General features: G+C 57.1%; 3 protein-coding genes across 3 annotated transcripts; 2 read left to right on the top strand and 1 right to left on the bottom strand.

Annotated features, from left to right (window-relative positions):
* Positions 1 to 203: 203 nt before the first annotated feature.
* CGCS363_v004420 (Uncharacterized protein) lies at positions 204 to 3,638 on the top strand (the record flags this gene model as incomplete). The annotated part of the gene is made up of 2 exons (XM_036636269.1): positions 204 to 354; positions 436 to 3,638. 2 exons carry the CDS (start codon positions 204 to 206, stop codon positions 3,636 to 3,638), a joined length of 3,354 nt encoding a protein of 1,117 aa, XP_036498868.1.
* A 2,678-nt stretch (positions 3,639 to 6,316) lies between these two features.
* CGCS363_v004419 (Uncharacterized protein) lies at positions 6,317 to 8,768 on the top strand (the record flags this gene model as incomplete). Its single annotated transcript, XM_036636268.1, has 3 exons — positions 6,317 to 6,414; positions 6,475 to 6,611; positions 6,688 to 8,768. The coding sequence occupies 3 exons, from the start codon at positions 6,317 to 6,319 to the stop codon at positions 8,766 to 8,768; spliced, it is 2,316 nt and encodes a 771-aa protein (XP_036498412.1).
* Positions 8,769 to 9,888: 1,120 nt separating this feature from the next.
* sec1 (Protein transport protein sec1) lies at positions 9,889 to 12,333 on the bottom strand (the record flags this gene model as incomplete). Its single annotated transcript, XM_036636267.1, has 5 exons — positions 9,889 to 11,559; positions 11,613 to 11,962; positions 12,030 to 12,117; positions 12,180 to 12,217; positions 12,300 to 12,333. 5 exons carry the CDS (start codon positions 12,331 to 12,333, stop codon positions 9,889 to 9,891), a joined length of 2,181 nt encoding a protein of 726 aa, XP_036498413.1.
* Between the last annotated feature and the right edge of the window lie 1,224 nt (positions 12,334 to 13,557).

Raw genomic sequence — 13,557 nt, 5'->3', positions numbered from 1 at the left:
GGGTCCACGGCCCCGCTAGATTGGTCCCCGCGCTAACCCCGATGCGGTAGATAAGATAGAGCGGTGGGTGCTGGCAGAACTTTTTATTTCTTGAAGGGTCTATCCACTGGCTCGCTTTCGCCGTGAAGCTAGTGAGAGAGCAGGAATGTGAGAGAGAGGAGATCTCTACATTCGCAAAATCTCAATTCAACACCACCGAAATCATGCCCAAACGACCGTCGCGCGGACTCGACGATGCGGCGCGCAAGAGGCAGAAGGTCGTGCACGAAGCGCCGACTTTTGAGGAGGTGAACACTGCGAGGCAGCTGCAGGGCCTCTTGACCTTCGACCAGGACCAGAAGCGTGCGAGACATGGTAAGTTTGGCATCTTGTTCCCAATTGCTTGCGTAAACTCCTCGAGAACCCATCTTGGCTGACTATATATGTATTTTAAAGGCATTCAATCCCTCAAAGTCTTCCTCGACGGCTTCAACACCCCCGACGCCGACAACAGCGACCGCTTCGCCCTCCTCCGGGAGTACCTCGTCGCCGCGCAGCCCCGCGACACGAGCGAGGATGCCGTGTATCTCCCCGACCTGATGGAGATGTGGGCGTTCGGCGCGCAGGCCAACAACGAAGGGCTCATGTCGGCGGTGCCCGCCGTGCTGGCGCTGCTGCTGCAGGTGGCTTCCTCGTCGCTGGAGCTGCTCCCGCGCGCGCTGGACCTGGCGCGCACGCTGCTGCAGGAGCGCCAGCTCAAGCTCGTCGCGCGCAACCTGTCGGCGCCCAAGGGCAGCGGGTACGTCATCTCGCCGACGCTGCGGCTGCTGCGCGAGGTCGTCACGCTCGACGGCGGGGCGCTCGCGCGGAGGGTGTTCCGCGCGCGCGATTCGACGTTTGCGAGCTTTGCGCGGAACCTTGAGATCCGGCACCTGGGATCCGAAGGGCTCGAGGACCCGTCGAAGCCGTCGGTGCGGACGAACGCGATCAAGCTGTTTCTGAGCTGCCTCAAGTACCTGCCGTCCGAGGCGAAGAAGGAGCTGTTGATGCTGAAGGAGGTGTTTTCGCACTTGACGTTTCTGTTGAAGGACGACCCGCCGTTTTTGACCTCGGAGATGCTGGATGCGTTGAAGAAGCACGTGTTGCTGGACGAGAAGCTGCCGCGGGAGGTCAAGTTTCGCGCGTTTAACACCAAGACTCTGGACAGGCTGGCAGGGTTGTATGCGTACAGGCATGATGGCGAGGGAGAGGTGAAGGAGAAGGTTCACGAGTTCCTGGTGTATGCGTGTACGTCCCCAGGAGCTGGGGTGTTGTACTCCGGCACGGGGCTGTATCCCAAGGAGCTGGAGGACGAGGCGGCGCAGGATGTCAAGAGCTCAGACGACTTTGGTCTGGAGCGCGTCGCGTGGATGGACAAGTACAAGGACGAGGTTGCCGTCGCCAACTTTGTGCTGTCCGAGTTCATTCAGAAGCTGCGGCCGTGGTCGAGTCTAAAACACAGCGAGCTCATCGTCGCCATCTTTCAGGCGGCACCGGAGCTGGTTGCGAGCTACTTTATCGGCAACAAGTCCTTCTCCTTCGAACCCAAGCTGTCCATGACGTGGATCGGGTACGCCGCTTTCCTCTTCAACACCGTTCACCTACCGCTACCGCCGCATTTTGGCCCTGTAAACGGGTACCGCCGCGTGCCCCCGCCGACATCGATTCTCCTCGACAATATCCTGCCGCTACCCCTGAAGCAACGTGATTTGGTGCGATGTCTTTCGCACAAGTCGACGCTGGTCTCCTTCTTTGCCGTCCGTATTCTCGTCCTGGCGCTGCAAAAGCTTGAAGTCGCGCTCAAGATGCACCGCGAGGCGGCCGAGTCGGCCAAGTCCACGTGGGACACGGCCTCCCGCAAGCTGATTGACGAGTTCTGCCAGAAGATCCCCGACATGAAGGAGGTCACGAAGTGCTACAAGGCCATGGCGGAGGAGAACGTGCTCCAGCGCGAGGCGGCCAGTCGGTTGCTGCTGCTGTACTACGAGGTCATCCCGCAGGTCGCCCTGCGCGCCAACTTCGACGTCTCGCCGTTCCTCGTCAACGCGCTCAACCGCCTCGATGGCAGGGCCGAGGAGCCGCAGAATCAGGCGCTCGCGCTCATGGAGCTGGAGAACCTGATCGCGATTGCGGGGTACTCGCCCGGCATGAGGTGGTTCGCCAAGGCAGAGGGGCTGGCGGCGTCGCCGTTTGTCGCGCTGCTGAAGCTGTATGTGGAGAACGCGCAGGGCAGGACGAAGCTGAAGCAGGTGCTGGAGTCCGTTGCGGTGCAGCACCAGCTCGTCCTGCCGGAGACGGGGCTCGCTCCCTTTATCCGCGCTGCGAAGGGTGTGAAGAAGGGCAAGGCGAAGGATATCGACTTTATCTGGGGGTATCTTGACAACTGTGCCGGACGGTGCGCTGCGTCAGCCTTGAAGTATGTGGACTTGATGCAGGAGAGCGTAGAGGACGACGTTTCTGCGAGTTTGATACTGGCTGCCATGGTGGAGCAGCTGCCGTTCATCGCTGACAAGACGACGGACAAGAAGGAGCTGGAGCTGCTCTCGAAGTTCCTGGCGCTTGTGCTAAGTTGTGCAAAGACAAAGGGGGAGACGTCAGCGGCGATTGATGTGCTGGCGAAGAAGATGTCTGCAACACTCGACGGCCGCGCCCCGGCCGTCGTGCCTAAGTCAGACAAGAGTCTACTCGATGACGCCTCAGAAGAGGCGGACGAGTCCGAAGACACCACCAAGCCAGAACGACATAAGGCAGCCACCGGCGGCGAGCTGGACGACTCGTCCCTCGAAGCCATCCTCGACGTGCCCTTCGCCGACGACGAGGACAACTCGGCTCTCCTGAAATGGAACTCCAAGAGCGTCGAGGACCTCATCGACGACGGCCACGCCGCGGCTCTCATCCGCCTCCTCTGGTCCGAGCATGCCAGCATCCGCCAGGAGGCGCTGACCAACATCATGAAGATGGCCGCCCGGATCAAGGAGTCGTCGTACGAGGAGAAGGACCAGATCTGGCTCCTCCTCTCGGAGCTGGCCGAGTCGGCGCGCGCGCTGGTACCCCGCGGGCCCGTCGCCTCGCCGCTCGTCGCCTTCGCGATCGCCGCGCTCGACGTCCTCCGCAACCCGCTGCACTGCCTCTACGCCAAGGTGAACACGTTCCTCACGCGCGGGCCCGTCTGGCAGGCGGACAAGGTGCCGCTCGCGCACGACATCCTGCACGGCGCGCCGTCGGACGACGACCGCTACTACACGGAGGTGAGCTGGCTGCTGGCGTACCTGCTGGAGGGGCTCCGGGGCCCGGCGGACCTGGCCGTGTTCCACCAGAAGAAGTGGTTCGAGAAGGTGTTTGCGCTGGCGGCGAACCCGTACCTGCGGGCGAACCTGCGGACGCGGATATTGCGGGTGTTGTACCGCGCGACGTGCGTCGAGGGCGGGAGCACGACGCTGGCGACGAGGTTTGGGATTGTGAGCTGGCTGGAGGCGCAGGAGGCGCGGTATGTGGCGGCCGGGGACGAGGAGGTGGCTAAGGTGTTTAGAGCGTTGAGGAGGCGGGTTTGGGATACTTGTGATCGGGAGAGGGTTGGGGAGTGGAGTCGCGGTGGTGTTGTTGCGGCTTTGGAGGGTTGAGATGGGGGAAATGATGGGAGGGTAGAGGCTAATGTATTAAAATAAGGAGGTTTAGGAAGGATACTCAAAATGAGATGGTATATGGCATTTAACTACAACTGATATGCATGTGTCGTTCTGCTCTCCCCCTCAGTTTTTTTGGTCCCACGTTATTTTGAATTTCATAATATGATTATCAAGTGCTATCGCAAATGCTTCCTTTTAAGTACTTGAAGCACAGGCTAACTACCATCGCAACTTCCTATTCTTGCTGTAGTCTTCACATTCATCTCTCCCTGCATGACACTGCTTAATTTTACTGTGTCTGCGCGGCTATTTGCTGTTTGTTTAATCACTCCTATGAGATACGGTAGCAGAAGTAATAATTATGATGTTGGTAATAATGATAGCAGCAACGACGACGACGACGACGACAGCAGCAATAACAAAAATAGCAGCAAAAACGCCACTCAAGTTCAGTATCTATGTTACCCTAGGATAAATAGGCAGTCTCATCTCCATATATGTGCTGATGGTTTCTGCTCTCATATGAACACCAGATCTATTCCCAGGTTTCTGGTCGATATTTCTAGGGCGCATTAACAGCAGGAATACCACGAGTGTATTTTACACTTTGTAGATAAAGAAATAGGCGACATGCCATTTATAATTGTTGGGGTTTCTGCAGAAACAATGCGATTCTATGTTTTGATCTGCGGTCAAGGAAGTCCAAAAACACCAGTGAGTGGTCTCTATCTCAATTGGATAAGGTAGGAACAACGATGCAAAACGGCAGGTAACTGGATTACAGGCCGACATCACTTGGGCTGTGTCAGACCGCGTTCCTGACTTGTGTGGAAGGAGATTACAGTGTCAGTTAGGATGGTTAGCTTGGATGGAGAAAAAGCAAAGTCGAGAAGTTGCAAAACTCAATTGTCTTTTGTCGGTAGTGTCTCTTGCGTGTCTCGAGAACCAACATGCAGGATTATCACGGGATATGCCAGTCAGCCAAGTTTTGCATGAAGATTCGCATGGAGACGTGGGTGAGATCGAAGCAGGAGGTTCATGTTCCATTGCTTGGCCCCCCAGCCCGTGATTCAAAGATTCGGCGCTAAGCGATATTGGGCGATTCGGTTAAGCTCCTGGAGGGAAAGTGTGGGGCACAATGACGATGCTGGGTCCCCTCCGATGTGATCTGGCGCTCTCCTCTCCTTCTCAGCCGTCGTGGGACCTACGAACCCCGACCCGGCAGCGCAGGTCGCGGCAGGTGGCCAGGCTGGCTCTGCTGCAGGCCTCCATGCCGTCCTTGGGCCCGGGCGCCCTGGCCAGCAGTGCAGTGGCCCCTCGAAGAAACCCCACTGAAGTTTTTCTCACTGGAACATTCTGCCCTGGGCAACGGGGGATGGAGGAGGCGACGGCGGCGACGTGGAAAATAATATATTGTCACCTGAGCTGTGGCAGCAGAGGCAGGCAACTGGCAAGGGTGAGAGAGTTCTGGTTACCTAAGACCGGTGACTGTACGAGGTGAGCCCAGTTAGTCACCGCCTTCATGCCTTCCGTACCTGCCTACGAATACCTTCCGTTCTATGGCAAAGCTGCTCTGTTCATGGGGAAGGACCTGACGGGAGTAGCACGGCAAGGAGACATAGCCCAAGGTGAGGAGGTGGAAGGTAAGGTAGGTAAAAGGGAGGTGACAAGGTAAAGTAAGGTGAGGTAGGTGAGCCAAGGCAGGCAGGGTAAAGGTAAGGTAGCAGCAGGTCGGCAGGTACGTATCCCTGCGCTTGGGCGTCCCTAGCGTCTTCCTTGCCTGCCACGCAGCTGGACTGCCATCCACAACCGGGAGGTACGCACTACCTGCCTCCACTACCTGCCTCAGTGGAAGGAAGGAGCGCAGCGGGTGGCAGCTTCTCCTTCCATTGCCGCACTGTTGGTGCATGGTACCTAAGTAGTAAAGTACGTATGGCTGGCTGGTTGGCACCTGTGACCACTGACCTGCCTGACTTGACCCGACCTGAGCACAGCACAGCACCTCCTCCACCAGGTTTCGTCCGAAGTGCCAAAACCTCCTTTGACCACCATCTCAACACGCCCTGACAGTTCACTACCACAATCCACCTTCCATCGTAATATTCTTCTTTCTCGACCGCATCTCTACTGCACTCCTCGACCCCAAACAATCCCCCATCGCAACTTCCAACTCGTCAGCCTCGATTGCCGATCCGCACCGACACGAACGCCTTCCGCACTCTGCAGCGCAGCCCGATTGGAGCCCATTCGGTCTCCATCCTCCTCCTCCACCGACCGGATTGGACTGGATTGGACTGACGACAGCCGACTGACTTGACACCGTCCTCGACACCACCACCACCTACCTCACCTCTCTTCTCTCACTACCTCGCCTTCCCACTTACCTACCACACAACACCACCACAACCACACCACTGCTCCTGCCCTACTACTCATCGTGTAACGTACAACTCCAGCCTGCCGTCGATCGCCTGCCTCGACCGCCCACCCGCCAAATAAAACCCATCCCTTCATCTCCTCCACCCGACTGGTGCAACACCATCGCGCGACTCCCTTCCACTCGGTGGATCGAATTTCCCTACAACCTGCCCATGCAAATATCATTGCCCACGGCTTAGCATCAATACTTTTCCCCAGCACTTCTCGGATGCGCCTCGCATCATCACACTGCGATGGCACTCCAATATACCGCAGAGTTCCTTGTTCATCTGCGCGAATCACCACTATGCGTCAAGCCGCCTAACCTGCCACCCGCAGAGGATTGGATGGGGTATGCTTCCGCCAAACCAATCCCTCTTCACCATGCTGCCTTCTCTAACCCGCTCAACAGACCGCCTCCCGACAACACTCGCACCCAGAACAACAACACAAAGACCACCGACAACCGAAGAAGCCACGACAACCCCCTCCTCGACCAGACGAATCGCCGCCCGGCCACTGACCGACACGCCCCGCGAAACAGCGCAAGTACGTCACCTGCCATCCCCGCCTCGCTCTCACGAGCGCTCTTGACTGCAGTTGCTGACCCATCCTTCAATCGCAGACCCAGACGAGATCATCCTTGGCCCCCCGCGAACTGCCTTTGCTTCGGCAACCCTGCGCAACAACGGTGGCAAGCCCTTTGAGAACGACAAAGACCTCAAGAACGCCGATTCCCCAGGCCGCTTCAATTTCCGCAACCGTAATGGTGATACCCCCGAGCCTGAGCGATTCCGCGACTCGAGAAACAGCAATTTCCGTCGTCGTGGCGACAATGACCAGGACAATGAGGGATGGAGCACGGTGAAGCCCCGCAAGAGCTTCGGACATGAGGGCGCTGAGCGCTTCCATGGTCGCATGGGTGCCGGTGGTGGCGATAGGCTCCCCAACGACAGGCGAACCCGTGACCGCGATGCTGAAGGCAACAGAGAGCGACCCCAGCGCAACCTTGACCACCATGAAAAGGACAAGGACCACGACGAGGCTGAACCCCGACCCCGAAATGGCCTTAGCAGGGGCAAGTCGGAGCCCTGGTTCAAGAATGATACCCCCGCTGCCAGTGAAAAGCCTCCCATGACGGCTCGCGAGCGCATCGACCGCGCCAAGAGCTGGAGAGATCGGGACAGGGATTCTGCGCCGCCTGAGGAGAAGCCCAGCGGCCGTAACTATGAGCGTCGCTGGGACCGTGGTGATCATCGGGCCGAGCGCGAGCCTGAATGGTTCGACGAACCGGCTGGAGAGAAGGCTGGAGGCCATACCGAGGAGGACTTCAAGAAGTTCATGGAGAGCATGAAGGCAAGCCGTAAAGCCCCGGCTGAGGACAAGGCACCAGCTCTCGCTGAAGCTGCAATCAAGGCCGAGCAACCAGCTGTCGCATCGGCCCCTGCCGTCGAAATTGGCCCCGATCAATTCTTCCTCAAGTTCGCTTCGACCGCTGGACTTGACGTTGCTGGCTCCCCGAGTGAGCCTAAGAAGGAAGCTCCTGCCGCCAAGCCCAAGACTGGAGGCGGTAAATCTTCTCGCTTCACGTCCTTCTTCAACGCTCCTCAGGAAGACCCCAACCGCAAGCTTCACACTGAGCCACCAACTCCGATGGCCGGCCTGCCAATTGGCGGCCCCAGCATGCCTGGTCAAGCCCACGACGGAGAGAAGGAAGCTTTCCAGGCACTGCTCATGAAGCTGCAGCGGTCCAACATTCAGTCCACGCCTCCTGCCCAACAGCCTTTCCAGGAGCCTCCCTCGCTTTCCCGCGAGCAGACTCATTCCAGCGCTGTTGCGTCTCCTGAGCCCTTCCAGCAATATGGTGGAGAACGTCCTCCAAACGTTCGTCCTCCTATGCCTCAAGGCTCCATGTCCATGTCGGATATCCTTGCTCCCCGCCCCATGATGCCCGGCCAGCAGCCTGCTGCGCGCCAGGACCAATTGCTGCAGGAACTTGTCGGACAGCGTCACCAGGCGTCTAGCTCAGGATCTGGCAGAATGGAGCCGAACCAAGGCCGCAACCTCAGTAACACTGAGTTCTTGATGAACCTGATGAGAGCTCAGCCCGAGCCTCCTCGCACCGAGCAGCAACTTCTCATGCGCATGCCGCAACCTCAGCGTGCTGCTCAGATCCCCCACGCTCAAGAGCGTGAGCCCGATTTTATTCAGGGCGGCCGTGGCTCTCAACGCCAGATGCGTGGCCAAGCTCCCCCCGGCTTCATGGATGATGGCTTCCATCACCCCGAGCCCGAGGCCCGCATGCAGCCTACGCAAATCCTCCAGCGCCCTCCCCCGCCTCCTGGCCTTGACCAGATGAACCCCAACTGGATGCAAGGTGGCGGACCTGGACCTATCCCCCCTCCCCAACAGCGATCCATGATTCCCCCTCCCGGCCTTGCTGGTGGCCCGGGTCGCAACCACCCCATGGGCGGCATGTTCCCGCCCAACTTCCCTCCTGGAGCTTTCCCACCCGACGGAATGGGTGGTCCTCCTTCTCGCAACATGCCGCCTCCTCCGGGCTTCTTTGGCGGCCCTCCTCCCGGATTCATTCCACCTCCTGGCATGCCTGGCTTCCCTGGACCCCCGGGACCTGAGGCGCATGGCTTTCCCTTCGACGGACGTATGCCTCCTCCGGGCGCCGCGCAGGCGTTCCGCAGGCAGTAAATCAACCTGAAATCAACCTCGGCTTCAACGTAAAGCCGCACTGTCGCAGCACATCAATTGCTGCATCTACCTTGTCTGAGTCTACAACAAACGTCCAGATGTGTTTCCTGTGAGGAACAGATTTGAACCAACACTACAACAAATGTCGGTACGAGCGACCTCTTGCTCGTCGAATTGCTCAACTACCAGCAAACCTCATCTCTAATCCTCCGTAATATTGCCTCCCTAGAAGAACTAGGGTGGCCGATCTCTTTTGAGCCCATTGGTCTCGTGTCCACAAAGCACAATGTCTTGCACAGCAAGCACGCTTCCATGGTTGCGAAACACACAATATCAGCGCGGGGCAACAGCCTGGCCCCGCTCATGACTTTGATGGTACTTTCGGCTGGAAAGTAATTGAGAACAAAAACCGGATTGATGAATTTCCGGAGGAGGATGGGAAAGGAGGCGTTGGATTCTCTACCATGGTAGATATGAATGAAATGAAATGGATGTCTTGTTCCCTCGCTTCCATAACATGGACCTGTTCTCATTGCCTGTGTTGAGAGTGACTGATGCGTGATGACCTTTGTTTCCTTGAACATGCTATTCAGTGAAGCAGCTGCCTCTCTTGGGGGTCATCTTTGTTAGCTCAGCTTTCAACAGATCACAAAGTCATGACTTGAAATGAGAGTTTTCTAAATAAGCAATACACCCTCAAGAGTGACGAGGACTTGAGGGCAGTAGAATAAGTCTTTTGTTTTTCTCTCCTACTGTCCAATGCCAATTCTCCCAATCACAACATGATTGGCTATGCTGATCCAGGTTCTACGAAAACAGCCGTTCAGATGATGGTGCGCGTGGACTTTTCACCTCTCCTTTGTCTAGATTACCTTTCATAGACTGTACGCACATTCTGCTTCTGATCACGCTGATGAGCAATTTGAACAGTTAGTCACAGCTGTACAATCACATGAGACGGTGTGAAAAGAAAGTGTCAAAATGTATCGTATAATTGTGTGTTTACTCCTTACATGAACGCGCGCGTAGTTTCAACACCACAGAAACGCCACGCTACCAAGGACGACATGGAGACTGCGTGCCTTTTTGCTTTTGCATCCTGAATTTGCTTGCTTCTCTTTTAGCTCTTGTCCTTGTGGCTCTTCTTCATTCCCAAAAAGTTGCGCTTCTTCTTCTCCTTCTCGCCCTTATGGGGCTTTCCTCCGTCCGTTGGCGCTGGCGAGGCTGCCCCGTTCGATACCGGCGAAGGCTGGTTGAGGCTCATTTGGCTCATTTGAGCCGTCGGCGGCGCGACCGGGCGCCCGGGCAAGCCGCCTGTCGGGGGTGGCCTCCGACCGCCAGCGGGCAGGCCTTGCTGTGGTGGTGGCGCCATGCCGGGCCCAGGGCGGTTAGCCATGGGATTCGGCGGCGGAGCTGGTCGCTCGTAAACCCATGCGGGAGCGCGGGGTGTCGGCCGCTCCATGGGAATATCAAGTGCGCGCTTATCCTTGGTGAGATCACCTACTTGGCGGATGAAGAGCTGAGGGGTGAGCATGTGGCTTGTCGCCAGGAAGATGTCCTTGCTCTGGCGGGCAGAGACCTCGTAACAAGCACGGCTCTCACTGAACGTCGCACCGCCAGCCATGAAGACAATGAAGCGCTGCCTGTTTTCCGGCGGCCGACGTCCTGATGATGCCCAGTTTGGCCTGCCTGCACGAAGCGATCCCTGCTGCGAAGCCAAAAGGTCCTCATTAGGGTCCAATGGCGGTTTCACATAGGGGAACGTCGTCTGATCCAGTGTGCCGCGGCAGAGCTCTTCCAACATCGTCTGCATTGCGGTTTCGAAACGGGAGAGCGAATATTCTTCGCTGACCTCTGCAGACTTTGTGTTCTTCGGGAATAGAGGCGGCGGGGGAGGTCGGGTATCTTTCAAAGCATGCACGGGACGTCCTCCCAACATTTCGAGGTTGACCACCACCTCGCCGTCCCTTTGTGGCAGACCACAGTGTGCCAGAAGTCGGTTGATGTCCTCCTGAATGACGCCATCGCGGTACATGACATAAAGCATGATGAGGCGCAATCGGTCGCTGGGCGTAACGGCATCGTCGTCCAAGAGTCGCACAACCTGATCCAAGATGTTCTTGGGCTTCTTAAAATCCTCGTCCAAGCCCGTCGCAAGACTTTGTTCAACAGAGGCGATATCCGGCAACTTGTGGTGCTGGAAGATGTTCATGGCTTCTTGCGCCATGTTCAGATGGAGCGAGTAAGCCTCCTTCATTTCCTGGAATTGCGGCAGGCCAGCTAACATGTCTCTGATGGCGTTCAAACTCGTCGTGTCCTGTTCGTCGTTGACGAAATGAGGGTTGGCCTCCAAGAACTTCCTGAAGTCTCCCATGAGCTTGTCGATGGTGTCCTTCATGTGTCGGTGTCGGTTGTCCACCCATACAGTGTCTTTGTCGGACAGCTCCATGTCCTTTTCCTCCACATCTGCCGTTCCTTCGTTGGTGACCATGTGGTATGTCACCTTGTCGCCGTCTTTAATATCCAAAAGGTCGTGGGCCATGGCCTGGTAGGTGAACTCGTGTACCAGAGGGGCCATCAAATCCATCGATCTGTCCGTAATGATAAGAGTACCCGTCGGTCTCGACGTTTGCGGCGGGAAGTTCTGGTTCCATTGCGCATACTCGTCCAACTCCTCTTGTACGAAACGAGCAAGATGAGCGCAGAGCACGCTGGCCTCGTGAAGGGGGTTCTTCGGTCTGTAATAACGAACTTTCGGGTATTCGCCCAGAGTGACGCAGACGCCGGTGATCTGGTTGGGCTCGTGAGCCAAGTGCACAACTTCTGGTGTCCCAATCAACCTACCTTTTGCGCGAGAATCTTCATGTGACGTGCAACCAAGTTGTTGCACCCGGGGTGAAACAGGATCGGGAAGCTCCAAGGGTCTCTAAAGGTAACGAGGTGCGACTCGCGAGGGAAGAAGTCGATCGATAGGGTCTCGAAACCGGCGATGCTCTGTTTGGCGCCCGGGCAATTGTCAATCAGGTGGCGGACTCGGGGCTCAAGAACACCGATCCAGACCAGGAAAGACTTCTTGTATCTGCGTCGTTCGATATCGTTGACGAGGATCTCGGCGATGTTCTCCTTGGGGGATAGGATGTAGATGGCGTCCATCTCGGGGTTCATGTCCCTCTTTTGTTCGATGCGCTCAATGTCTGGGGGCAGAGGTCAGGCAGGGCTCGTCGCAAAGAGACAGGGCCGGCGGATCATGGAGCAGCATACTGGCGATATTGTGGTTGAGGATGTCATCTTCCTTGACGACATTGTCAATGACTCTCTTGGAATCTTCGTCGAGAACTAGGACTTTCCACTGCAGGCGTCGTTAGCTTCGGGTGGCTTGTTGGGGATGGATCCAGAGGAGGGGTAGCTCACGTCGCCTCGAGTGATGTTCTTGATGGTGTCGATGACAACTATTTGAAGGGATCAGTTCCTGGACAGAGTAGCGGCAGCGGCGCGCAAGGATGATCGAGCCGATCATGAGAAAATGCGTACCATCGTGGAGCTCATGAAGCGTGGAGGCACCCATCGTGGCGACTTGCCGCGTGGGCAGCGGCTCGAGGCAGGATGCTGAGCGGATGGGCGAGGTGAGTCGCGGTCGCTACAAGGCGGATCGTCGTGAGCTCGCACGCGGTGCAGAGCGACGAAGTGGTTGCAGTGCGCAGGTCGGCAGGCAGGCGTAGAGCAAGCAGGTAGGTTGACGGGTTGACAGACGGGTGAGGCTGGAATGCGCGGTGCTGCGCTGGGTTGCTGCGTGGGATTCGGTGGTGGCAGGAGTATGGACGTCCGGGCGAGGAGGGAACGGGTCTCTGTCCGACTGATAGAAGTTGCGATCGTCAGTGTCTGTGTCGCTGGCGTGGATTGTCTGTTTCTGTTGCGTTGCGGTGTCGAGCCAGCAAAGCAGACGTTTCTTTGGTCTGGCGGGGTTTCAAGATGGAGGGAGAACCGGTCACAGCGGTGGGACCCTCAATGCTCCGGACCAGCAGCAGCGACGAGGCAGGGTCAGGTCCGGTAAGGTGCTATGCCGTCGGGACGATTCCTGCACGTTCTGCCAAAAGGTAGGGGAGGGTGGTCTAAAGTACCTTCTCAGATAGTGGTGGTGGGTGAGGTGAGTAAGGTAAGGTAAAGGTACCAAGTGTGCACCTGCGGCAGGACACACCTCGAGGTCAGGTAAGGAAGGTCAAGGTCAGGTAGCAAAGATGAGCACAGAGCAAGGAAGGTGTCCCTCCCGGTGAGGATACTTGAAGGATAGGGTGACCTGATTGCAGCAGCCGCGCTACCGCTACTTGCCCACGCGCTTCAAATTGAGTGTGCAGCCGCCGGATTGGCGGGGCCACCGAACAGGCCCCTCGCTAAAAGTGGTCCCTATGCAATTCGATTTAGCGGCTTTCCCCCACCTTCGGCCCCCAAAAGCAGACCGAATGAGGTCACCGCCTTTGCATTTCTCACAATCACTCCTTTTGAAGAATTTAAGCAATACAGTAGGCCTCGGGAGATATTCTTGTCTTCGCATGGATGATGGTTGTTTACGCCCGACAGTCCCCTGTATGTTTCACGACGGTCCGCTACCGATGTTCTCTCGATCATTCTCCTTATGCTTGATTGCTATTGTATGAACGAAACTTGCACACAAGAGAGTCTGGCTCCTCCCCTAGCCTGCCATCCTCTGCTGCATCTCTTCACGCCCTTACTGAACGTTTTGCCTACTCAAAGCTAAAAACCGGGCAGGATCGCCGGTCCGCCCACCGTCCCG

This window comes from Colletotrichum siamense (assembly GCF_013390195.1).
Source record: "Colletotrichum siamense strain Cg363 chromosome Unknown KSG_Cg363_contig03, whole genome shotgun sequence".
NCBI classification, from domain to species: Eukaryota; Fungi; Ascomycota; class Sordariomycetes; order Glomerellales; family Glomerellaceae; genus Colletotrichum; species Colletotrichum siamense.
This window is presented reverse-complemented; position numbering and strand designations above follow the sequence as displayed.